This window comes from Typopeltis vanoorti, chromosome 20 (assembly GCF_054136105.1).
Source record: "Typopeltis vanoorti isolate ZY-2024b chromosome 20, IOZ_Tvanoo_1.0, whole genome shotgun sequence".
NCBI lineage: Eukaryota > Metazoa > Arthropoda > Arachnida > Uropygi > Thelyphonidae > Typopeltis > Typopeltis vanoorti.
In genome coordinates this window covers 69,315,340-69,342,938 of record NC_143568.1, presented here as the reverse complement: position 1 = coordinate 69,342,938, position 27,599 = coordinate 69,315,340, and the positions used below count along the sequence as shown (strand labels likewise).

The following is a 27,599-nucleotide window of genomic DNA, read 5'->3' as shown; positions in this document are numbered from 1 at the left end:
GTATAGTTATTACTGTTATAAAATGTAACCACTGGATTTCTGAAATGTTAATAATGAATTATAGCAATTCATATTCATCCATTTCACTTCCACTGTATGTTTTATTTAATGATACTTGTTTACAAATTGCTGTAAGCACAGTTATAATGAGGAGCATTTGACATGCAAAGATTATGTTCAACACTAGTCATTAATATATTGCTATAGTGAGACATTTCTTTGCAGAGTGCAGTGCATTTATTAAAATTCCTTCTGTTGAAGTGATTTGTAATTAGGGATTCTTGTCATATCAGATTTTATAGTCAATATAAAAATCTCAAAACAGTTAAGGAAATTGTGGGAACAGCAGAAGATCATGCTGTTCAATTTCAATAGAAGCAAAAACTGTATTTAAGTATTTTAGTATATTTATTGTCCAGAAGTTTATTGTTCCATTTTGCTTTCAGGAGAACTATGGTGTATCCAACCCATCCAGTGTCCAAAAGATTAAAGAACTTTATGCTGAATTAAAGCTTGATGAACTATACCAAAAATTTGAAGATGACACTTTTCAGGAGATCACATCGGAGATAAATGCAATTTCTGAGACTTCAGAGTTTCCTGTTAAAGTATTTCATGGATTTTTGAAGATGATATACAAGAGAGAGTCTTAAGATCACAGCAGAATACTTACCTATTTAATTCTTTGAATAGAGGGAAAGGAGACCTTACATTACTCCATATTTACTTATAATAAAATAACTTGCTTTATTAAGATTATTCACATTTGGTCTTTGTATATTTTATAAAACAAAACTTATTCTTATAGAAGACCATCTGTTTAATACAATTATGTACAAGAACACTTACTAGTTTTGCTAGCCTACTGTCTAGCTTTGTCAGGATTAAAAAGGTGAACAGAAAAATAATAAATGCAAAAAACAAACTAATACAGAACCATTTATGATGGTTAGTACACCAAATTTAACAGCTCGCGTGACAATGTGTGCATGTGGCGAGATGTTTCAATTATTATTGTGAACACGTGTTACATAGTTTTTAGTGTACTGTAGTTCTGCTAAACTTAATGAATTAATCAGATTTTTCTATATATCTTTTAATATTGCTCCTTGATTTCGGTTGAGGTTGTTTCCTGTTCGTAGGATCACTGCTGCTTCTTTGAATATTCTGGATCTGTAATCATCCTCTATATATGGCAATAGTCAAAACTGGTCTGGGTAGTTGCCCTTCTCATAATGCATGACATTATGCATGCCTGAAAAGTAAATGTGTGCTGTAGAATACATATGAAGTCAACTACTTTATATGCAAGTAGCTTTGTTTTGAAGATAGTTAATAGAAACTAATATCCACTTAATGGAGGGCCTGTAACGTTATTTTTTTTTCCATTTTGATACTTGTATTTTGTTTTGTGGGTATGTTCCTTTTGAGCTTTACCTTTTTATTATTCTTTTTTTTTTAATATAACATGCACCTCAACAGCCAAAAGAGATTCATGTTACATTCACTTTCCATTAAAGCAAACATTGAACAGCCAGCTTGCTCACTATAACTATCAAAAAAGCCCTAATTATTATTTTAAAGGAAATTCATTATATTGAACTTTTCACTATAACAAGCTATTCATTTGATCCTTGTGGGTTTGTTGCAATGAGAGTTGATTAATTAAAAAAAAATTAGTCAACTGATTAAAAAAAGTTTCTTGTTAGAAGAAACATTTCTATTTCCAATGCAAATCATTGGATACATTTTCAGAAATTCACTTCCAATATTCCTTTTACTGTTTTCATGATAAGCTCATTCTCACTATAACAGATACTGTTTTAACAAACTCGCTAACTATATATAATAAACTGATAAAGTTCCATCCAAAGCTTCAGGAGCACAAATGCTATTTTAAGGAAACAGTTTTTAGTTTAACAGCTTCTGCATTTTTTTTTTTTTTTCAAAAAAATAAAAAAAATAAAAGCTAGCCATATCTCAAGACTTACTTGTGAAAAAATTAGACAGTCTTAGTTGAGAATACACTTTTGGATGGTTATTGTGGTGTTGTATTTGAATGAGTCCATTATGCAATGCAAGTTTGGGCTTGATGGATTCGACTGTATTTCAGAATTAAATTTCTTAAATGCAGTATCCCATATTTTTTCTTACTTGCACAGTGACATATTGATTTTAGTCCCCCATCTTGAGATTCTTAATAAACTCTTCAGCCACTTTAATGTTGGAGGCAATCACTTAATCGAATATGGACTTAGGAATACTAAATTCACTTTTGGGTACTAAAGTCACTTCTAGCATTCAAAACATGAATAAACATTTCCAAAGTATTATCTTACCTTTTCCTTTCTCACTAGTTTCTTCTTCTTTATATTATTGCCTTCTTGACTTTCCATCATCAGATTAGTATCTTATTAGATCTACTTATGAAGTCAAGTTTTGGAGTACCTTCATTAATTTTCTTAAGTGTTGTTTCTCATTAATTTTTTCTTCCATAATCCTTTGTCTAAGTGTCATCACAGAAGTGGGTCATATGTGTTTTTTCTTGCCTGCTGTAAGGCAAATTTTTATCTTGTCTGAGATCTAGCTGTGTCCTGTAAGAGATTTCTCATGATCACAAACTTTATTAGGCTTTTGTGTAGCACTGATTCAGATTTTGAATTGCTCCTAGTTTTAATTTAAGATGAAGTTCTCTAAATTCAACAGTCAGCAAAGAAGAAAAAGAAAAGGAACCTAACTGCATGAGAACCACTGACAAGTCCTCAATTTCTGGATGTGAAGTGAAGGCATACCATGTTTTCATGGTGTGACTTCACATCTGAGCAGTCTTTATAGTAATCCATTCATCTGTTGGCTCGAATACTGGATTACTTAAGTCAAATGAATAGAAGACTGTCAATATTTGCTTTAACAAATGCAAGTGATAGTTTGCATTTGTTGAAATAGAAAATGGAAGTAGTGGAGATTGTAGGCCTGGTTGGCAAGTGGATGGTGTTTCTGCCCTTCCAGTCAGCAGGCTGTGGGTTTGAATTTCACTATGGCATGGATGATGAGGAAAGATTCTGAATGATCATCACCCAATATGAGATACTACCTTATTTATTGGAGGCCCAAAGTAGCTTCAAAAAAAGTTCATGTTCGGTCATTAGAATTGTAAAAAGGGATTATCTAATCTTTAATCTACCCATAATACTAAAAGTTTAATATAATTTTTAACTTTCTTTCTGTAGGATAGACATTAAAAAAGTAACTATTTCTTTATTACTATTACTTGGAAGTTAAACTAAAGATATGATGATCAGTTCCTGCTCATGTTAACAAGTTCAACTAGAATTAGATAGTTTCAACTTACTGACTATGGAAAGAATTATACAGTACACTACTCTAGTACAACTGTAGGGATTGCAAGAACAGTTTGTTATAGTGAATTTTTTAGTATAGCATTTGTTCTTGTCTGTAGTTAGGACTTTTCAGTATTTTGAGCAAGTTTGTTACAGCAGAGTATGTTATAAGAATTAATTGCAAAAAAGAGTAGTGAATAGAAACTGAGCATGTCTGTATTAAATATATAATTCTTGTATCAGGCTAGCAAAAATCTTATTCTAAATTTCTTGATGAATCTTTCATGATTACAGAGCCATCTGTCTCTTAGCTGTAATTATGTAAAGGAGATCAAATCATGTAAAAATACCTCTGAGAAGAATAGTGAAGAAGTTGTCACAGTTGTCTCTAGTGATGACCATTTGTGTGAGAATTAAGATAGTCATAACAAGAAATTGTTTTGTTTAAACATTTGTAATGTTTTTATTCATTTTATAAATATACTCAATAAAATTCTGGAATGTTCAAGTTAGATTATCTGAAGATCAGTGATGAGCTAAATTAACAATATCTGTTCTTCAATGATACCTTTCATTTTTGTTTGGAATGTATATAAGCCATATATTTTAATGCTTTGTTAATAACACTAATAGATTAACAAAATTATTTGGGGCATGCTACTTTATTTGGCTTATACAGTTAATATTTTAAGTTGTTAATACATTGATATTTTTATGTTGAGCATAATTTTCAGTGTCCCTGCACTGTAAATAAATTATTATGCACTGATAGATTAACAAAAATGATGCATAAATTAATAATGCATTCATCAAAATTTTATAGACATAGTAATTAAGGGTAATAATCTAAGTATAGTATTTTCTGAATACTCGTGTGCATTCCATGTCATGATAAAAACTGATGAAATTATTTTTGTATATACTAGACATGTACTTGTTAGTTATTGAAATAAATCGCATAATTGTGTAATTTATATGTTACTGTTTTTTCAAGGATGTTTTTATCATTTTTATAATGCAAGCAGACACTTGTATTGTAAATCTTTTTTTTTTTTTTCCCACAAATTTAAAGATGTTCTATTATTTTGTGTGTGGGGGGGAAAAGGTTGAATATTTTAAAGTAATCCTTACTGTCAAGACATGTCCTTAATTATGATTATTCCTTTAAATTTCAAAAGGACGTATTGCATTCAGAGCATGAATGTGCAACCTTGCTCAAGTACTAGACTTGTGGTAGTAAACTTTTTATGTATAGTATGTTAAAATGACAAAAACAACAGAATCTTTTCCACTTTTCATGCCAGTAATTTTTAAAAGGTTAAATTTAAATTCAGACTAGATATAACAATTTCAAAATGCAAATATGAAAGGCAGTTTGACTGTGGGAAGTAAACGGATTGGGGAAATCCTCCAGAGGAAATTAAATTGGGCTTTTGCTATTATCAAACCATCTTAGCTATTACAAATGCAAACCAGCATACTACTGTAAACATGAGGCTATATATCTATATTGCATATCTTATTTTATATCTTAACGTATTGCTTAACATAGCTCTTTTGTTTCTTTCGGTACATCATGTATATCTTATGTTTTTAGCTTTTCTTTCATCTATTCTTCCTTAATAATTAAGTTACCACACATCGCATTTTTGCTACTACATGTTATCTAAAATCTAATACCTTGGGAACCTTGGAAAATTTATATTTAAAGACTGCACCACCTAGGTCCCCTTTTCTGGCCTTAAATAGAATTAAGATTACCTGCAGCATCAAGCTTTACTGTCAGTCATGGCTACTCTAATTTAACTTTGCACACAGGTTCGCATATGTTCCTTTTTGGAAACAGTGCATTGGAATCAGAATCAGTGAATACACATTCTTTAGTATATTAAACACATTTTATTTAATCTAGGACACATTAACACAATAATAGTTTCTTGATTGAATTGATACTACAAAAAATTTTAAAGCTAAGGATTATAATCTCATGCAATAAATTTTACACATTAAGATTCACAGCAATACTATCAAATGCCAATCTGTAACCTCGTTCATTCTGCTGTTAAATATATTCTCATCTGATATACACACATTAAAATGCACAGCAATACTAACACCTATCAATCCATAAACCCTCCTGGCATAATTCATAGATGTCAGGAGGGTTTAAAAAAAGAGTGAGATGGGATTTTTCCTTTCATTTTGGTTGTTAATACCATTTACAGAGATGGCAAGGTGCTTTGCTCATAAAGCTTACTACCCAAGTAATTGCAATGCTGTTGCTGTGCTCCGTGAATTTCGTCACCTAAACAAATGTCAAGAAGGTCCACTATTGCCATGTGCTCTTCAACTAAAGATTAGTTGTTTTGAAGAAATGAGATTAGGAGTTAGACCTGACAGAGGTCACAAACCAATAAGTTCATAAGTGAATGAAGTTGCTACCATGGTTGTGGAGTAGGCCATGAATAGCAGCATTGGTTGATGCAGTGCACATGCTGTATCAAGACACATGGATCTGGCTTGCACAATTGTCTAGAAAATGCTACAGGGGATTCTGCATTTCTACCTATTCAAGATAAACCAAACACACGAGTTGTGCCTGCAGGACAGCGAAAGTAGACTGATATTCGCTTTAACATTCCTTGTTTCGAGTGGAGTTGGATGCTGCATAACTGTGGATGATTTTGTGGGCAGATGAGGCTTACTTTCACCTGAATGAAGCTGTGAATACTCACAATTGTGCAATCCAAGAAATTCCTTTGCATTCACCCAGAGTTTGTCTGGTGCAAGTTTACAGCTTTGTTTATCATTGGACCATTCTTTGAGGATCTTTGCTAGTCGGATCCTGTGACCTGCTCAGTTATTGACAAAAAGTATCGCAATATGATAAACAAATTTGTTGTGCCACAGCTACAGCAGTGTGTGTACATGAATTCAGTGCTTTTCATGTGGGATGGGGCCCACCTCAAACATTGGTGAATCTATACAGGAGGTTCTTTAAGAACATTTCATGGAAGCCAGAGTAATCATCCATGCAATTTGCTGATCTACCCCCCCCCCCCCGAACTTCTTGCTCAGGGAATTTCTCAGACATGGTTTATTTGGATCATCCTGATAACTTGCAGTACTGAAAGGAAGCATAATGCAGCATGCACAAAACATCAGTCCTGACCAAGAAAGGCAGTGCCATGACTATTTTCGAAGAACATGATTCTGACCGCATGAAGTTCTAAAGTGAAAACATACTGAAAACGTCCGTCCTTAAATCCTACAAGGATATCTACAATCAGGAATTGAAAACTGCAAGTTAAGCTTTCATTGAGAGAGATTCTTGGGGGAAAAAAATGGCCTTCGACTTCAGCATGCCAGGTAAACAAAATGCGGTTACGATGTATTAATCTTGAAAATAAAGAACTACATTAATAATAGTTATTTAATATGAACCGAATAATTTATTTACTACTCTCATGTCTTAATTGAAAAATTAAATATCCTCTTTTTAGGCGTTTTAATATATGTGGTGATTCTCGACAATCAACAGTGCTTGGATTGTTTAACAATAATAAAACTTATTTTGTGTGTTGATTTATCACTATGGATAAGATCTGGATTCATCAGCGCGTGCACACACACCAGAATCCCAAACAGCAGTCAAAACAGTGGATAGAAGCTGGTTGTTTAATGCCAAAGAAGACAAGGTCATGGTATCGGTGTTTTGGGATGCTAAAGGCATTTTGTTTATTATCTTGAAAAGGATAAAACAAGCAGGGAATATTATTCCGATCTTTTAACCAGACTAAACGAAAAAATGCTTGAGAAAAGACCCAGTTTGCAGAAGAAAATAATCATCTGTCATCAGGACAATGCACCTGCCCACAAAGGTATTTTGGCAATGGGGAAATTAAGGGATCTGCACTATGACTTGTTGGAACATCCACCTTTTTCCACAGATTTGGCTCCCTCTGCCTTCTATCTCTTCCCAAAACTAAAACTCTTCCTCGCTTGTCAGTGTTTTTCTTCGAATCAAGAAGTGATTGCGCTGTAGAGGGATAATTTGCAGATCTTACTGAGAACCACTACAGGGACTGGATAATGGCGCTGGAGCAACTTGCCAGACCACCCACTTACATTTTAAAGCTCTACATCTTCTAAGTACTAGGACGTATCTCTCTCTCTGAAGAAACCAACGCTGTCGTCCATCACACCAGCATTCCCATTTCCTTTGGTACACCGATTTTGCTATGATATCCTGATCGAATCGTTTATCCTACCTACCATTCAATAAACCAAAGTACTTAGGAAAGAAGTCGAGAATAAAGGAATGAATCTAATCTTTTTTTTGTTGTTGTTGTTGTTGTTGTTCGAAGACTTGCTCAGAGATATCTCTGAATGATTTCCAGATTTGCAGTTACATTTTAACGGAAATTTTCAAATTCATTTTTAAAAACTTCACAAATTTCAGGTTTAACGATAATTATACCCAAATTTAGGCTTTGGAAACGTGCAATTAGGTATTATAACCAATGTTTTTTTTCTGGCGGTACGCAGTATCCTCTTTTCTTAAGTTTTTAAAAATCTGCGAATTTATTGACAACAAAATGTATTATAAATATTCCGGTAGATGGTACTGTGTTCATGAATTGAATTTTCAGTTTTGATTACTCATAAGTTGGTGCCCTACTTTCCTGTTTCATAGGTTGTTATGCAACCGGAAACAGAAGTTGTGTTCACTTCCAATTGCTTCCAATATCAGTTCTATATTTATTCTGTAACAGGCAGGTGTTCAAGTGAGTTTTGAAATAATCTAAGTTAAATCAGTGCAACCATTGTTCAAAATGGGAAAAATAGGTAAGTAGTGACTACTTTTTGCCAAATGAGTAAAAAAATGAAGGCTGAAGAAGCAGAAATTGTTTGAATCTACTTGTGATCCTGTAAAACAGAAAACTAGCACCGAAAATACACTTGGTGAAGAGGATCACGAAACCAAGGCGAAGATCCACGTGATCAAAAGGAAGCAGCTTCCGATAATGATTGGCCCGAATGTTGGACATTTTTGCAGAAAAATGACTTCTGCGAGAGACAGAAGTCTATATGTCAAGAATACAGCGAGTTGCTGTATGTCAAGAATAAAATTTAGCTGTAAAGTGTATCGTGATGTGGGAAGTCTTGCCGTCGATAAACAGATGGGAACGAAAATTTCAGTGGAGTGGGCAAATGGTAAAATCAATCATTTTGGAGAATCTCGCAAACAATAGTTAATGTCATTAAGAAAAAAGATTTACGATTATAAGGAGAGTGCAACGCACAAAGCGTGCCAAAAAATAAATTATGAAGCAAAAAACGAAACATTACAGAAAGTTTTCCTAAATAATTTGTCTCATAATAAAGACGTAACGAAAAGTGTTTCGAACCGCTTACAAAGTTGCGAGGAAAAATCAATCATTTAACAACTTTGAAGACGAAATAAATTTACAGGAACTTAACGGTCTAAACATGGGATATATATTCTTCATTCTGCAAATGACGTAACGAAAAGTGTTTCGAACCGCTTACAAAGTTGCGAGGAAAAATCAATCATTTAACAACTTTGAAGACGAAATAAATTTACAGGAACTTAACGGTCTAAACATGGGATATATATTCTTCATTCTGCAAATGCTTGCATTAACATTGTGAGCCACATCGCAAATGAAATGAGAAAAACATTAATTGACAATATAGTGAACTCCAAAAACAAAATATCGTTACATGTTGATGAATCCACAACTGTGTGTAGCACAACAACATTGATTGTTATTGTTCGTGTAGCTCTTCCTGAACTTTCTGCTCCTGTGAGTGTTTTCCTAGATTTGATCGAATTACCAGATGTAACTGCTAGACGAATTCTAAACTCTTTAATTAGCATTCTTGAGTGTTTAGGATCATCTGAAGATTACTTAAAGGCGTATTTATTGTCTGTAACTTGTATGGTGCACCTGTGTTGTTTGGTGTGCGCAATGGCATAAGGAGGCTAATGCAAGAGAAGTTTCCTTGTGTTATTTTCTGGCATTGTGCTAGCCATCGCCTTGAATTGTCTGTTAGTGACACAGTGAACAATGTAGTAGGAGTGAATCGTTGGGTGGACACACTTTGTGACTTATCATGCTTCACCTAAGAATGCTATGGAACAGGAATGTGTAACGACTCTAGAACTTCAACTTCTTAAAATTGGCAGAATTTTAAGCACTTGCTGGGTTGCATCCAGGGCCGGTTTTATCTTTAGGTAAACCTAGGCAATCACATAAGGGCGTCACATGTGTACGTGTGCTTGGGTGAGTATGACAAAATATATACAGCAACAATGTATAGGGGCGCCTAAATTTTCTTTGCCTTGGAACATCAGATCTAAGTGGAAAAATTCATTTGTTCGCTGATGATGCAAAGTTGGGTAGGGCTATAGTGAATGCAGAAGATGTCAAAGTCTTGCAGGATGACTTAGATAGATTGGAGTTCTGGGCTAAGGAGAATGGATGTCAATTTAATGTGACAAAATGTAAGGTTATGCATTTTGGGGTGAAAAGATTAGCAGCAGTATACCACATTGGTGGAACTGTACTCCAAGAGATTGATGAGGCCAGGGACTTGGGAGTGCTGGTGGATAGGGAGATGAAGTTTAGGGGGAACACTGCAAAAGTAGCTAAATCAGCTCATCAACTCACTTGGTTGTTGAAAAATACCTTGACGAGCAGAGACAAGCAAGTTATTGTACCTCTGTACCGAGCCTTGATAAGACCTCATCTCGACTACTGTGCCCAGATTTGGTCACCTTGGTTCCTTCTTGATGGGGAGGAGGTGGAGAGGATCCAGAGGCCAGTGACTAAGATGATAACAGGTCTATGGAATGAACCATATGAGAACAGGTTGAAGATTTGTGGGTTGCAGAAACTAGTTGATAGGCGGAGGAGGGGAGATATGATTGAGACATTCAAATTGCTAAAGGGATTCTATAGGATTAATTCAGAGGATATTTTTGAGATCAGGACTGGTGGTGGGAGAACTAGGGGACACCTATGGAAGCTGGGCAAGAGTGTGGTTAGCAGGGGTGTTAGAGCTGGGTTCTTTACTTTTAGAGTGGTAAATAAGTGGAATAAGCTGCCAGAGTCTGTTGTGGGTGCTATGACGGTGAACGAGTTCAAGACAAGGTATGATAGATACTGTGAGAATGTAATCGCATAGTTGTGTGGACATGATGTTTAGGGCCTCCCTCGATGAGTCTAAGGACTGGAGTCGCCCGAAATAATAATAATAATAATAATAATAATAATAATAATAATAATAATAATACTCTTGGATCGGCCCTGGTTGCATCTAGCATTCGCACTGCTTCTGCAGTGTGGCAAGACTTTGAAGTCCTCGTCCATCACTTTCGGGAGGCAAAAGACAGCAGAAGAAGCAAAACAGATCGCTTTCTTTATGAGGGCCATTTAAGAAAAATAAGGTCATGCGAGTTTGTTCTTGATTTGGGTCTTATGTGTCATACTCTTTAAGAACTTAGTGAACTAAGTCTATATTGACAAGAGATAAATGTTGACTTGTACAAAGTAGGCAGGGAGATAAAGAATACAGTTCAACTTTTTGAAGAACGAATTGAAAATCCTGGTCCATACTACAGTATTTCTCTTCAAAGTCAGAAGAACATGAAGTTCAAAGAGATTGAGCTGCAGTAAAATGAAAGACACAGTCATGCAATTAGTTCATCTGCTTTCCATAAACGTCTGAATGAAGCTGTTGGAAAGCGTCTGCTTGAAGAAGATGATGCTAATTTGCCTGAATGCTAAGATTTTAAATTCCAAGTATTGGCCAGAAAATCCTGGGAAGCATCTGATATTTGGCGAAGCTGAAATTTAAAAGTTAGCATGCAAATTTCACTTAAATGAAAGAGAAACAGTTCGTGATTTCCATGAATATCTTCAAGAAAATTAGGTCCCGGACATACTACTTCTAAAGCACACTTTGGGCACAATTGCAATATCTTCCAGTGAATGTGAAAGAGTTTTCTCTCAGATAAATATTATAGTAACACAATCTAGGTCATCTCTGCTTGTATGGACAACTTCTGCACTGATGTTCATCAGGATAGTAGAACCTCCTCTCACTCAGTTCAATTCTAGCAAATATGTGGACTCATGGCTGCTCTGAGGTAATGATTCTGCAGTTGATACCAAAAGCAAGAAGCGATCTAGAGACGACAAGGGTATATCGGAGGATATGTTAAAAGTGTGGAAGTTGCTGTAATAACATATTTATGGTGAGTACCGGCACCTTTTTTCCAGAAAAAAAGCACCGATTATAACGCAAATCTATTTTTCTTTAATGCTTTAACAAATTTCTTCATGCAACTCAAGTTTAGTAAGCAATAGAGAAAAATATTTTTCTTGGGTGAAGCAAGGATCCCGTATGCTATAATATTCTTGGCGTAAAATAATTCATTTTTTTTTTGATGAACTATTCAGTTGTTGCCATACTGTCTCACAAGCACTAAAAGCCAGAGTATTTTGACTTTACAAGAGTCTATTTCATGAAACTTATTGCACGGGATGTGGAAAGCTCTTTTCTGTTATCCAACACGCATTTCAGCTGGGTTTTGGTGTGAATTTCATTTTCAAAATTTCTGAAGTGGGTGTTTGGTTTCTATTTTTACAAACAGGAATTTTTGCGCAGAACTAATGAGTTCCATTTTTGAAGACGAAATCCCAAACAGTTCAGATTGTTGTTCAAATAACTGCACATCCCTAAGAAGATCGTACGATTTATTAATTTTCGTAGAGGTTCTTTTTGTTTAATCAGATCAGGTTTGTTGATTTGCTGTCAATTTCATAAATGCTTTCATCCGATAACCGTGATCTTCATTCCACATTGAAAGTAGAGGTTTCATCATTTGCAACTCTCCATAGCGCAAGTGGCAGAACTTTGTGCCCAGGCGGAACATTGTGCCCTTCGACTAGAAAAGATTCAAGATCATCTTGCAGTGTGGAAGGAGCAGATGCTAGGATATCTGGAATGAAGCACTTTGATTTTATAGCAGATTTTTAATTTGAGTAATAATATGAAATATTAGATTTTCATAGAATATCCAAATACGTTCGTAAAACAGAAGTAAAAATATGTTAAATGATCTTTTGGTTCTTTCCAAATCATTTGCAACTCTCCATTGTGCAAGTGACAGAACGATGAAACATTGTGCCCTTCCACTGGAAAAGACTCGAGTTCAATTCTCGCTGTGACGAGAGGAATCGTTTTATTTTATATATATACATATGTTTTTAAATTCAGAGTTAGCCGATCTCCTGTGGGGGGGGAAACAGGTTTTTCATCCCTTGTAGTATGGTAGGCACTTTTAACCAGATCAAGATAAGATAAGGAATCGTGACGTTATTGGTTGTTCAGATGATGATGTCATGAGTTTGGAATATCTGGAATTTCCCTGGGGGGGGGGATGTGTCAGTGACGTCAGTTCTTGTGTTTTGGTTCGCGAATGGAATTCTGGGTGATGGTAGAGATAAGGATTCGTGTCGTGATTGATGGGGCAGTTTAAACCAAATAGGGTAGGGTGAATGGGGGAAGCGATGTTAGTGTCACGGGTGTGTGTTGTTATCAGATGAAGATAAGTAACGTCATTTGTTAGTTGTAAATAATTGACGTTATTGTTTTGAATGAAAAAGGAAGATATATTAATGGATAAGGATTGGTGGGACACTTTAGACCAAACAGGGGTAGGGTGAATGGGGGAAGCGACGTCAGTGTCATGGTGGATGTGTGCTGTTGTGAGATGTAGATAAGTAAATGGTTTGCGTATGGCATTATGGATGATGGATAGTGATGATAGAGTTTGGTATGTTTGGAATTTCGCTCTCCCCCCCCCCCCCTTCTGTCAGAGACATCACGTGAAGTGGTTGGTTCCCGTTTAGTATTGTGGGTGATTTTAGAGATAAGGAATCGTGACGTTATGTGTTTGGAAATTTCTGGGGAACATATGTCTCTGTGACATCACGAGGTGTTTTGGTATGCCTATGGAATTGTGGGCGATGTTTTTGAGATAAGATATCTTGAAATTTTCCCAGGGTGACAAACGTCCGTCATTGTCAAGTTTTGTCTTTAGTTGTCTATAGATGGCAGCACTAATTTTCCAATATAGTTTGGGGTATTTCTTTCCTGTTGAATAATATGAGAATTCTTAGAGTCAAGATGGTGGCTGCGTTTAGACCTTTTCAGAAAAATTAATTATTTGGTGGTGTCCCCTCCCCATAACTCATCCATATTTTATTCATATTGTAATTCTAATTCATATCTTATTCATAACTCATCCAAATATTTTGATATGTCTAAATTTTAAAAAATTAATAACTTGCGTGTGAATTAAAATTCACTGTGATTTCAAAAGTGATCTTAAATATGCATAACACATCAACGACATTGCTTGTTCATTTAAGTTTACACATTTTATTTCACAGATATTATTTACAATGTAATATACAGAAATACGATTTTACAGATATCACCAATGCATGTGGTGTTTTTCTTGTCGTAACATTTCTTTGATGAGATATCTGCGATTGACTGATTTTGAAACTGCTTCCCAGGGGAGTATGCCAATTTCCAAAAACACTAATATTAGTAGCACGCCTATAAAAGCAAGTATCTGCCACTTTTGTGATGGTTCTTGATTTTCACCTGCAAAGAAAAAAACTTATTGTCAGTGATGGAAAAGTTAGCAGATTACTATAATCCTAATGCAGTAGTTAGTTTTGGAAGTATCAAAGCTTTACAGAAACATACCAATTTGCCACATGAAACCATGAAAAGTTGGTTAGCAACACAGCCTACTTATGTGAGACATAAACCCATTAGAAGAAAATTTAAACGCAATCAAATCAAAGTCCCGACTCTTTTACACACTTTTCAAAGGAATTTGGCTGATATGTCATCCCATGCAAAAGAGAATGGGGGGGAGTGTATCCATCTTGTGTGTATTGATTGTTTTTCCCGATTTGTGTGAGTTCGAAAACTGAAGAAGAAATCAGCAGACGCTGTTGTTAACGCTTTCGAGTTTATTTTTAAAGACGTGCCATGTTACATAAACACAGATCAAAGAAAAGAGTTTTGTAACAAGAAAGTTCTCGCCTTGTTTAAGAACCATAATATTCATTTCTACACGACCAGGAGAGCAATGAAAGCACTCATTACAGAAAGATTTATCAGAACATAGAAAACAAAGATCTACAAATGGATGACATATACTAAATGTAAAGGTTATACGAAAGTTTTGCGAGCGTTGTACATACTTATAACCTCACACCACACCGCACTATTCGTATGGCTACTTCGGAAGTTAATCTTCACAACGAGGATCGTGCTTGGGTTCTGTTCGATCCTCGATCGTGGATCGAACTGAACCCAAGAGGAGACTACCAAACCAAACATTCACATAGGTGATGGTGTGGTTTTAAGTGATGATACCCACAAATTTAGAAAAGGGTTTGGGGATAACTGGACACAAGAATTGTTCACTATTGCTCACGTTATTAACAGAAAGCCTGTAGTATATAAAGTTCGTGGTCGGGACGGAGGGAACTATCTATGAACCTCAACTGCAAAAGGCTGATATATATATCGAATGAACTTCCGGAAGACGTGTATCTAATCGAACAGGTACTTAAGCAGTGCAAGCAGAAAGGAAAGCTTCAGTATTTTGTTAAGTGGCTCAGTTATCCCTCATCGTATAATTCTTGGGTTCGTAGGGAAGATGTTTTACTTAACCCTTCCCAGTAACGCCAGTATGAAAATGTTTTCTACTAACATGCAAACGAAATTTCAAATGGAATTACCACACGAGATCACCCTTAAAGGTAAAGGGGAAGATGCTCTTGCCGAAAATTTCATATTCCTGGCGAATTTAATAACATCGATTCCGGTTACGATGAGTTTCATATGATACGTGGAGTTGGAGGAGGAGAAGGAGTCAACACTATCGACAACAACAACAATATCACAGGAAATAGTGTATCGAAAAACCTAAAGAAGGATATTACAGAGTGTACAAGATTCCTCATGGCAGTTACAATTCACCCGCTAAACTTCCTCAAGCAGTATTTGATGTGAGTTCTGTGATTATTGGAAAAAAGAACCCAAACAACACAATTTCTCTGATAGTCCCAAAATATTATAACCTTTTGTTTCCCAATGAGGCCCCTGGTTTGGGCCTTCTACTGGGTTTTAATCAGATTGGTGTTAAACTGAAAGGTACAATCACTGGGAAATATCCAGTTGATATAAAGAGGGGTGTATCCGCATATTTTGTTTATTCTGATTTAATCCAAGAACAGATAGTTGGTGATACAAGTGCACCATTGTTACGAGTTGTTCAGTGCAACACCAAGTGTTCCTTCGTTTTTGCTCACCCTGATTATTATCCGTTACGAAAACAAACATTCCTGTCAATCAGCATTGAAATTCGTTCTGACTGCGGCGAACTATTTCACTTTTGTGACGGCAAGACAATAGTTAAATTACACTTCCGACAAATGAAGGATGACATTATCTCAGATATTACACACTGCAATCATTTGGGGCTCAAGTGTTTACGAGCGCTGTATTGGGGCTCGTAAACACTTGATACGGATTAGGTATGGATATTGATATGGATACGGATTAGGTAGCATTTTCAGAAGTGCCTTCTCCTTTTTAAGTCCACTTTTAAAACCTGCAGCTCAATTTGTCGGTCGTCAAGCTTTAAAAGCCGGCAGCATATGATAGGAGATGTATTGGAAGGGGCACCTGTACGTAGAGCCTTTATAAACAGAGCATCAGAAGCTGGGAAAACCATTGCTGAAAAAGCTCAGAGCCGATTATTTCAGAGAGGTCAAGGAAGCAAGAAGGGTTATAGAATTTTACGAGGTGTGGCATTTTTCTCAAAAATTTGAAGGTGAAGAGAACTTCTTTGCTCACTACATTGATACCTTTCTGAAGCTGAAACAGGAAGCATCTGGATGGCCTGAACGTAAAAACAGGCAGTCTTATCTGGATGAGTTTTTGCTAAGGGAAGGTATTATTCTAAATATTAAACACATTAGTAAAAGCCCTGGTAAACGTTCGCTTGCTAAGATTTGTTTGAATTACCTATGGGGAAGGCTTAGTATGAGAATGTTGAGAACTCAGACGCAGGTGATTTCCTCTTATGAAGACCTCGTAGAACTATTTTTAGATAGCAGTAAAATTATCCAAGATGCCAGGCTAGTTTCAGAAGAGCAGATAATGGTTACTCTCTTACCGAAGGCACCGAGCCTGAAAATAGGAAAGGGAATGCTGTCATCTCTTCATTTGTAGCTGCCTACGGTAGGATAGTGTTATATGAGGTCATGGAACCTTTGCAAAGACGGCTTTTGTATACAGATTCCGATTCTGTCATTTTCAGTGAAAAACCGGGCGAATACTCACCGTCCACCTTGGGGAGCTAGGCGACGAACTCGACGGTGACTTTATAGTTGAGTTTGTTTCCACAGGCCCCAAATCTTATTCCTACAGGACGCGGGGGGGGGGATAAGATTGTGACCAAATGCAAAGACATTACTTTAAATTCTCGTTCGGGCACTGATATTAATCTGGAATCTATGATAGCAGCAGTAAGGGTTGAGCCACAAAATATCCAAATTCCTGTACCATTTTCTGTCCACAGAGACGAATGGAGCTGTCAACTCAAAACGACCTCCGTAACAAAAAGATTTCAATACACTTTTGCGAAGCGCATAGTGTCAACAGACACATGCACTTTTCCCTATGGGTATTTTAAAGGATAATTCCTTACATTCACATACCCCATAAGCAACAGATGCCATCTATGGGACAGAAAACAAAACAACATTCTACCTGGTAGGTAAAAATCCATGATTTTTTCCCAACACGATAATTTGTAGTGTCGCCCTTCTCTTGTATAGTTTTCACATCAATGTTACTGTTACTATTATTCAACAATAACTCTTTGTTTTTCCCTAGAATTTAAAAAGAAAAAAAATCATCTTGGAATGATTACATGGTGACTGTGATAAAAAAAAAAAAAAAAATCTTGGTGGGTAGATTTTTTTTTATATTAAAAACAAGTATGTATCTGTGTTTACATGATCTCTGATTATATAAAAATAATCACAGTCTGATTATTTTATCATTTTCGCTATGTTCATTCATCCATTTACATGCATAATTTCGGCAGCTACTCAGTCAGGAAAAACAACCTTCGTGTTGTCTCTCATAGAATATTGTAATGAACTAATCGAACCATCACCAGAGCGAATCGTTTACTGTTACAGTGAAAATCAGGATAAATTAAAAAAAAAATACCGACATAGAATTCGTGAATGGTTTGAAGTTATCTGAATTTGATTCAAATGTGAGAAATTTACTCATAATCGATGATTTGGTTCACCAAGCTAAGGACAGCACGGAAATAGCTGATGTTTTCATAAAAGGTTCACATCACCGTAACCTCAGCGTCATTCTACTGATACAAAATTTATTCTGTAAAGGATCACAATTTTGGACAATTTCTCTCAATAGCCATTATGTTATTGTATTTAAAAATCCCCGAGACTCTTTACAATTTTCTCATTTAGCTTCCCAAGTATTTCCAGGAGAAACGAAAATGTTAGTTCAGATTTATAAAGATGCAACACGGGAACCCCACTCATATTTAATTTTAGACTTTAGACAGGAAACACCTGATGTTTTACGCTTACAGTTGCGGATCTAGCCAGGAGAAGAACCCAACACAGTCTTTATTCCTGAATGGCTGATAGACTCAAACGATATGAATATCTCATTCCTCTCTAAAACAAGTAAATGATGCTTTAAAACACTGCACCTCCATCCAAATCACGATGCTTTGTGAAATCTGCAAAAATGTTATTTCTGGAAATATTCTACTAAATAACACCCAGAAGTCACGCCTACGAAGGAAAAAAAAAATTACAAGAGCACTAAGCAACAAATCGCTTCCCTTCATTACTAGAAGAAAACTGGTTTTACAGCACCGCGGAGCACTGTTCCCATTATTAGGCAGTATCATTGTTCCTTTATTGAGTTCACTTATTAGAAAATGAATCATATGTTTAAAAAATTTACCCTTCTACATTCACCAGAACAGAAAGAACTGTACACACTAGATGATGAGATGAGTGCCATTTTTAAAATGGCACTCATCTCATCATCAGAAATCAAAATCCAGATGAAACAGTAAGCATATTTAGTTGTTTTGCAGAAGTATTTAGATTTAAAAAACCAGTTGGCTCACACAGAAGGAGAGCAACAGCAACATAGACTGTCACATCCAGAACCTAACTGAACAAACCGAATAACCAGACCCTTTCCCGTCAGCCATCAACATCAGCCAGTCCCTGTGAGGAAAATGCTTCCAGTCCACTCCCCGCCCGCAGGAGAGCTCGAAGAACTAGTATCAAGTTCGTCTGTTTATCTCCGCGTAAGCTTCGTGGGAATAAGAAACTGGTGTGGAAGAAATGGTAAGTAAAAAAAACAATTGTTTTTTTTAATTATTTTTTATTTTAAGTAAATGATCTGTTACAGAATAAGTGACTAAAATATCATTTAACCAGAAATACTTAGAATAACATTTGCTAATAATATTTTGCATAGAAAGACCACGACATCTCAATATTAAAAAATATACACAGTGCAAACCACAAGCGACAGATTACTTATCTTGTACAGGTATAGTATTATAATGCCATATATTAGTGTTGATATTCAGAAAGTTAACAATATCGCTTTCGTGTGGACGACCAAAGCTATCGAAAATATCGCCGTGTTTGTCTTTGATATAGATAGCTTGCCAATGTCGTCCTGGCAACCAGGTCGGATCTGTGTTCACGACGAACATTGACTGTTGTTGTCTGATCGGATGTTGTGGCAATTCATTACGAGCACAAACTCCTAAACCTGCTTTTCTTGTGGTGGGTTCTAACTCTAGTATGCTTACTAATTGTTCAGTGTTCATAGTCCAGTAACACAGAACGATCCTTTGTTACGGATAACGTACACTCAAATTTTGGATGAAGAACCACTGTGATGTTTTCAGGAAGGGGTTGAGCAAATTTAACTTCGAAGCGTACGCTTCTTCTTCTTAACAGGCTGATATGGGGGCAACAGCATTTTGATCTGGCGATAAGTCAAATCCATAGAGAACGTTTCCCTTTACGTATTCCTCATAAGATATGTCATTATCACAGTCTCTGTTCCATTTGCCTAGCGATGTGAACAGTGACATGTAACATCTACTGTAATGCCATTCTTTGAAATTCGGAGTCAAAGGTTGTGAGGGATATTGAATACCGTCAGCTGTCACTACAAGAAAATTCAGATTGAAATGATGAAAATTAAATAACTTTCTGTTGAAAGTGCCATTAAATCCATCATTAGCGACAAGTCCAATAATTAATATAGATGGTATTTCACCTAGATACAGATTGTCTCGTGTGGCATCTGACATACCCTTGGGAATCGAAAAATAAGACACTTGCACACGATTGATGTGATATACCATGTTGGACTTGTCTAACACAGACAGGTGAGTCAATTGAATCTTTGGATTATTTTAACTTTGCAGACAAAAAGTGTAGACTCTTCAATTTGCACTTTAGCCTTATCATCAGCATTTGCAGTCAGTAAACAAAATCGGGAGAAGTGTGAACCATACGAACACGAACAGAAACGTTGTTGATCAAGTACCGGTTTTGATGCATGATGTCAGCGTGTATTCGCCCAAGCATCTCGACACTTTTCGATTGGTTAATTCGAGCTTGTCGTCTACGTATCCCACATTCACTTTTGGTAAACATATCACTAAAATTAGCCACATCATCTATAACAAATAGCTCATTTGTCAGTTGACTGTTTTTAGCATCTCTCTCATAATTTAGTAGGTTTTCAATATAAGCCCTATAAGGATACATGTCTGATACCACATTCACTAGTTTATCTTGGAGAAAAAAAGTCAATTTGACTGAACAGGGAATGGAAAAAATTGTTCACGACACCAACTGAAGAAACTTCGATAGGCTTTCCATCATTGTCAGTGATGCACAAAAAACATATAGGTATGATTTTCCCAAATCCAAGTATTCTTCAGATGTACCTGGTATGCAAAATTCCACGGGACCTCCACTGTCAGTACTGGATATTGGTTGGTATGTGACATAAGAACTTCTTTCCACACAGATGTTGACACAAGGGTGAGAAAAACGATCTAACTCTGACATCATATCCTCAGCAAAAGATGTCGTCTCATTTGCGCTTTTTAGTATTCGTTTTCATCTTCTTGCTTCCTTGACCTCTCTGAAGTAATTGGCTCTGAGCTTTTTCAGCAATGGTTTTCCCAGCTTCTGATGCTCTGTTTATAAAGGCTCTTTGTTGGTAATTTCCACAATAGCTTTTGCATTTTCACAAATTCATCCAGGCTAAACAACGTTCTTCTTTTTACATTGGTTTTTCCAACACCATTGTTACTTATATTGATAAGTATGACATCGATAACAAGATAATTTGCCAAAAGAAACTCACGTTTCGATTGAGCCACAGCATAAAATGCATCATCTGTCCTTAGGATAGTTAATTCAGTGAGCAACATAAAGGTTAGATTAATGTTGTTCTGTAAAGTGGATGCACTAATGTCCAACCAAACGTGAGAAAAAGTTCCTAAACTTAATAAACGCTGAATGATCTTATTAAGCATATCTCGAAACATTGCGAAAAACGACTCTGGTGGGAGGAGTTCAAGGTCACGAAATCTAATTTGGTACTCCATTTGACGAGTTTGATATTTGATAGAGAAATGTGATCGGCCCACCGAAACAGTATAAAAATCCCCGTAGAGTGAGGGTTTAGTAGTAAAAGTAAAGAGTTTAGATACAGAATCGGAATGTAAAAATTCAGGGGTGTCACGACTCCCCTAGCCATACCAGCGACAGTAACATGAGGACTCACCCCATGACCTGTGCGTTGTTGTTAATTTTCACCTACAGATAAATCTGTCAAATCCAGCTCTATAAAAACAGGTGCATGATAATGAACAATCCCGCCACCATCAACGAAATTGTCAAAGTTACGAATGTAACTTTGACAAAATTGGCTAATACTAATGTATGTACCCTATAATTAATTTTATGAAAAACTATTCAGTATTAGAATTTGAATTCCTGTTACAAAAAAATATGAACATTGTTCATTTGAAATTACAAATAAAAATCTCAACTGATGTTAATACAAACAACGACCATTTGTAATGTTAAGCTGCACAAAGAAACAACAACTTCCTTTTTCTCCAGAATGGCTCATATTGGAAATAACTTCTGAATGCAAAAATAGATATTCCAAATATTAGAATCAATCACAATAACGAATCTCCGAAACCGTAACAGTATATTTATACAGAATCATAACCAGTGGAAAACCAATAACGAGATCACGTGACATCCAATAACCATAGATCTCAACACTCATATGAGATCAAATTCCAAACCTTGCTAGCTAATGTAAACAAACTTTATCTAGTCGAAAACAAGGTCTGATAATAACCTCTTTAGTAGACGTGTCATCACAAACGGCCGCCACAAAACCGGAAATGAAGATAACACTAACAACTCGTATCAATGGTGCACATGTATCACCAACTATCTGTTCTTGGATTAAATCAGAATAAACAAAATATGCGGCTGCACCTCTCTTTATATCAACTGGATATTTCCCTGTGATTGTACCTTTCAGTTTAATACCAATCTGATTAAAACCCAGTAGAAGGCCCAAACCCGAGGCCTCCTTGGGAAACAAAAGGTTATAATCTTTTGGGACTGTCAGAGAAATTGTGTTGTTTGGGTTTTTTTTCCAGTAATCACAGAACTCACATCAAATACTGCTTGAGGAAGTTTAGAAGGTGAATTGTAACTGCCACGAGGAATCTTGTACACTTTGTAATATCCTTCTTTAGGTTTATCGATACATTATTTCCTGTGATATTGTTGTTGTCGTCGATAGTGTTGACTCCTTCTCCTCCTCCAACTCCACGTATCATATGAAACTCATCGTAACCTGAATCGATGTTATTAAATTCTCCAGGAAGATGAATTTCGGCAAGAGCATCTTCCCGTTTACCTTTAAGTGTGATCTCGTGTGATAATTCCACTTGAAATTTCGTTTGCATGTTAGTAGGAAACATTTTCATACTGGCGTTACTGGGAAGGGTTAAGTAAAACATCTTCACTACGAACCCAAGATTTATACGATGAGGGATAACTGAGCCACTTAACAAAATACTGAAGCTTACCTTTCTGCTTGCGCTGTTTAAGTACCTATTCGATTAGATACACGTCTTCCAGAAGTTCATTGGGTATATATCAGCCTTTTGCAGTTGAGGTTCATAGAAAGTTCCCTCCACTATCTCTCCGTCCCGACCACGAACTCTATATACTATAGGGTTTCTATTAATAACGTGAGCAATAGTGAACAATTCACGTGTCCAGTTACCCCAAAACCCTTTTCTAAATTTGTGAGTATCATCACTTAAAACCACACTATCACCTACGTGAAATTTTGGTTTGGTAGTCTCCTCTTGGGTTTCGTACAAAAATTTCCAAACACGATCCTCGTTGTGAAGATTAACTTCCGAAGGAGCCATACGAATAGTGCGGTGTCTTGTGAGTATAAGTATGTATGTATAAGGCTCGGCAAAACTTTCGTATAACTTTTACATTTAGTATACGGCATCCATTTGTAGATCTTTGTTTTCAATGTTCTGATAAATCTTTCTGCAATGGGTGCTTTCATTTCGCTCCTGGTCGTGTAGAAATGAATACTATGGTTCTTAAACAAGGCATGAACGATTGTGTTGCAGTACTCTTTTCCTTGATCGGTGTTTATGTAACATGGCACTTCAAAAATAGGCTTGAAAGCGTAAACAACGGCGTCTGGTGATTTCTTCTTCAGTGTTCAAATCCACACAAATCGGGAAAAACAATCAATACACACAAGAAGGATACCCCCCCCCCCCCAGCATTCTCTTTTGCATGAGATGACATATCTGCCAAATCACTTTGAAAGGTGTGTAAAAGTGTCGGGACTTTGATTTGATTGCGTTTATACTTTCTTCTAATGGGTTTATGTCTCACATATATAAGTTGTGTTGCTAACCAACTTTTTACGGTTTCATATGGCAAATTTGTATGTTTTCGTAAAGCTTTGATACTTCTAAAACTAACTACTGTGTTAAGATTATAGTAATCTCTAACTTTTTCACCACTAACAATAAGTTTTTTATTTGCAGGTGAAAATCAAGAACCATCACAAAAGTGGCAGACACTTGCTTTTATAGGAGTGCTACTAATTTTAGTGTTTATGGAAATTGGCATACTCCCCTCGGAAGCAGTATCAAAATCAGTCAATCGCAAATGTCTCATCAAAGAAATGTTACGGCAAGTAAAACACCACATGCATTGGTGATATCTGTAAAATCCTATTTCTGTATATTACATTGTAAATAATATCTGTGAAATAAAATGTGTAAACTTAAATGAACAAACAGTGTCGTTGATGTATTATGCATATTTAAGATCACTTTTGAAATCACAGTGAATTCACACACAATTTATTTATTTATTAAAATTTAGACATATCAAAATATTTGGATGAGTTATGAATAAAATATGAATTAGAATTAGGATATGAATAAAATATGGATGAGTTATGGAAAAAAAAGTGTGTGTTTGAGGGGACACCACCATATAATTAATTAATTTTTCTGAAAAGGTCTAAACGCAGCCGCCATCTCGACTCTACTCTACTCTAAGAATTCTCATAGGCTTTAACAGGAAAGAAATATCCCAAACTATATTGGAAAATGAGTACTGCCATCTATAGACAACCAAAGACAAAACTTGACGACAATGACGGACGTTTGTCACCCTGGGAAAATTTCAAGATATCTTATTTCAAAAACATTGCCCGCAATTCCATAGGCAAACCAAAACACCATGTTATGTCACAGAGACATATGCTCCCCAAAAATTTCCAAACACATAACGCCACGATTCCTTATCTCTAAAACCACCTACAACACACCACGTGATGTCTCTGACAGAAGGGTAGTCCCCCCGAGCAAAATTCCAAACATACCAAGCTATCTTATCACTATCCATCACCCATAATGCCATACACAAACTATTTACTTATCTAAATCTCACAACAGCACACATCCAGGACAACGACCTGCTTCCCCATTCACCCTACCCTTGTTTGGTTTTAAGTGTCCCGCGAATCCTAATCCACTAATATATCTTCCTTTTCTATTCAAAACAATAACGTCACTTATTTACAACTAACAAATGACGTCACTTATCTTCATCTGATAACAACACGCATCCATGACACTAACATCGCTTGCCCCATTGATCCTACCCCTATTTGGTTTAAACTTCCCCACCAATCACGACACGAATCCTTATCTCTACCATCACCCCGAATTCCATACGCGAACCAAAACACAAGAACCGACGTCGTTGATACATCTCCCCCCCCCTGGAAATTCCAAACATTCCAAACTCAAGATGTCACACACCCAATGACGTCATCTTCTGAACAACCAATCATATCACGATTCCTTATCTTATCTTGATCTTCATCTGGTTAAAATCGCCTACCATACTATTATCCCTTCTACCGGCAAATACCAGAAAACAGACAGTTCACAGACAAAAAAAAAAACACTATTGACCGGCGGTAGATGGAGTGGTGGAGATGGTGGCATGAGTAAAGTGTTCTCCTCGCGATGAATCCTTGACTTGGAGTCCTTTTATTTAGTAGTGCAAAGTCAATAACACGCGAGTGCTGTTAATATCGTTCCTTTACACGTTCGAAGGAACGATATGGATGTTTTGAAGCATACAGAAAAGTAGTCCTCACTTATTTTTTTTTCTACAGTGTTAGTTATAAACTGAGCACAGTTTATAACTAACACGCTGATATGTGTGTGGCTGTATGCTTGGTATAAGGAGCTTCAAATGTGTTCAAACATGTTCAAATCCTTCATCCATTTTTGCATTAGCGCTAGATTTCTTGATAGTTTCAACAGCTATAATAGGACAATTCGGTGACCATGATTTAATCAGATATTCAAAAAGATCCGTGATATATTTTTTGGATATCTGGTTTGCACGTCAAAGTATTATTATTATTATAACATGACACCTCCAGGGAGTCCGAGGACACTATTTCGCTAAATACATCTCACCGTTTCCACCACTACTTATTCTCCTATTACGATACTACTACCATCAACACCATCTATCGCTCATCATCACCAACAACTGTATTTTTTTGTCTGTAAATTGCGTGTGTTTTGAAGGTTCTGTATGCGGGATGAAGATCGGGGAGAAAAAACCCTGCTACTTCCGTGTGAGATCGGCTAACTCACCTTCAATTGAAAAAGCCCATAAGTACATCCAATTTAATTCAGTTATATGAAACGTTAATTTGTTGGATTTCCTATTCGAGTTGCGTATTCTTCTTCTCCATGTATTGTTGTCATTTATTGGTTACGCATTGTTTAATTTAATGTCATTGTTTTCGTATACTAGTGTTCACATATACTAGCAAATCTCCGAGTCGTTGTATGTGGATAGAGGATTATGGTAAAGTATCTTTGCAATTTAAAATTGAAATTGTATATATGAATAGGCCTAATACTTCTGTTAATGTAATTATTTCAGTTGAATATTTGCCATTTTAATAAATACTTTGATGTGTGTCGATAAAGGCAATATTTAAATACATGCAAAATTATAAATTTCAGTTATTAAAAATGGTACGTTTTATTAGACTTTTGTTATGAAGATCATTCAATCATGTGTGGAACTATCAGGAATATCTATTATAAAAATTAAATAAAAACTGGCTAAAAAAAACGGCATCGCGTACTCCCTATACGGGAACAAAAAGGCGTTAGCTGATTTTTAATTTTTTAAATAGAAACTTACATATGAGACAGATGAAGTAACGAATTACTTGAGTGTTATTATTACTGTGTTTAATCAATGATCGGGACGACTGTAAGCAGAAACAAAGTAGGCTGTAGCCAAATATTTTTATGTTAATCACACCCCAAGAAACATTGAAAATCTACAGTACGTTATTATCATTGGTAGACCAAGGTTAAGATAATCACTAAATATATTAAAAAAAAAAAATCAGCTAACGCCTTTTTATTCCCGTATATACGGGAGTAGGCGAGGCCATTTAGCCCTATCTAACTTTTGGAGACTGAGTGGGCAGTTCAATCTCCACTGGTACCCAATCAGAGACAGATGGCCCAAGGCTATCACTAATTAAGCGGTACGCAGTGAAGCGAGACGGCTCAAATGTGCCGCCATCTCGTGGTCCCTAACCCAAACACAATATATTTAATGTCTGAAATAATGTGGGTTCTACGGTCGATTTTCTTGAGTTTACAGGACGAAAAACACGAGTTTCCGGGAGGAAAAACCTGCTTGCCCGTGCCAGAGATCGACTAACTCGGGAACCGGTCGAAAAAAGGCTTAGAAAAATTTCCTCTAGTCGCCGACTACACTCGAAACCAAGACTTCCTTCGTGCGGCCAAGCGCGGTGGTGTGCAAACGCCACATCCACTGAGCTACAGACACCAAACAACAAAATTTTCATGCCGCTTTGGTCTCCAATAAAGAAGTTAATAGTAGCTTGCTGTAAAAAAATTCGCATCTAAAGTTGGAAGGATTTTATTATGATATCAAAATGTGGAACGGTGAATAAACTCATGTATATATTTTAATTTGATTTAATTTTATGGTAACTTGTTCTGGTAAAATACTTATAAGCTCTGTATTACTTAACCTTGGTATTTCTAAGCCTGGCTCCCACTGATGAGACCTCAATAAAGGTCGAAACCGGTCTGGGTAGTGGCCCATTGCCTTTAATACAAAGTATCATACATCTCCTCCAGGAGATGTGCTTTGCATTAAGGGTAAATATTAAGATTAGTGATCAGAGCTTAATCTACTTTTACCATGAGTTGCCTTGGTCTTGCACTATGAGTAGGATCAGCTAGACTTGCAACACTTGCAGGCGCAAACTTGACTTGTTTGTCTGTTTGCTTACTTGGGAAATGGAGTAAAACTAGGTTTAAAATAGCTTGGTATCTTTAACATATATATATTT

At 36.2% G+C, this 27,599-nt stretch overlaps 1 protein-coding gene across 2 annotated transcripts in view; it reads left to right on the top strand.

Annotated features, from left to right (window-relative positions):
* Fpps (Farnesyl pyrophosphate synthase) overlaps nucleotides 1–4,311 on the top strand; it is a 194,834-nt gene extending 190,523 nt beyond the window's left edge. For both annotated transcript variants that reach the window (XM_090410087.1, XM_090410086.1), the window contains one exon: nucleotides 447–4,311. In XM_090410087.1, coding sequence (XP_090266213.1) covers nucleotides 447–653 — 207 coding nt within the window. In that variant the 3' untranslated portion in view covers nucleotides 654–4,311. The remainder of the gene's footprint in view (nucleotides 1–446) is intronic.
* The last annotated feature ends 23,288 nt before the right edge of the window (nucleotides 4,312–27,599 follow it).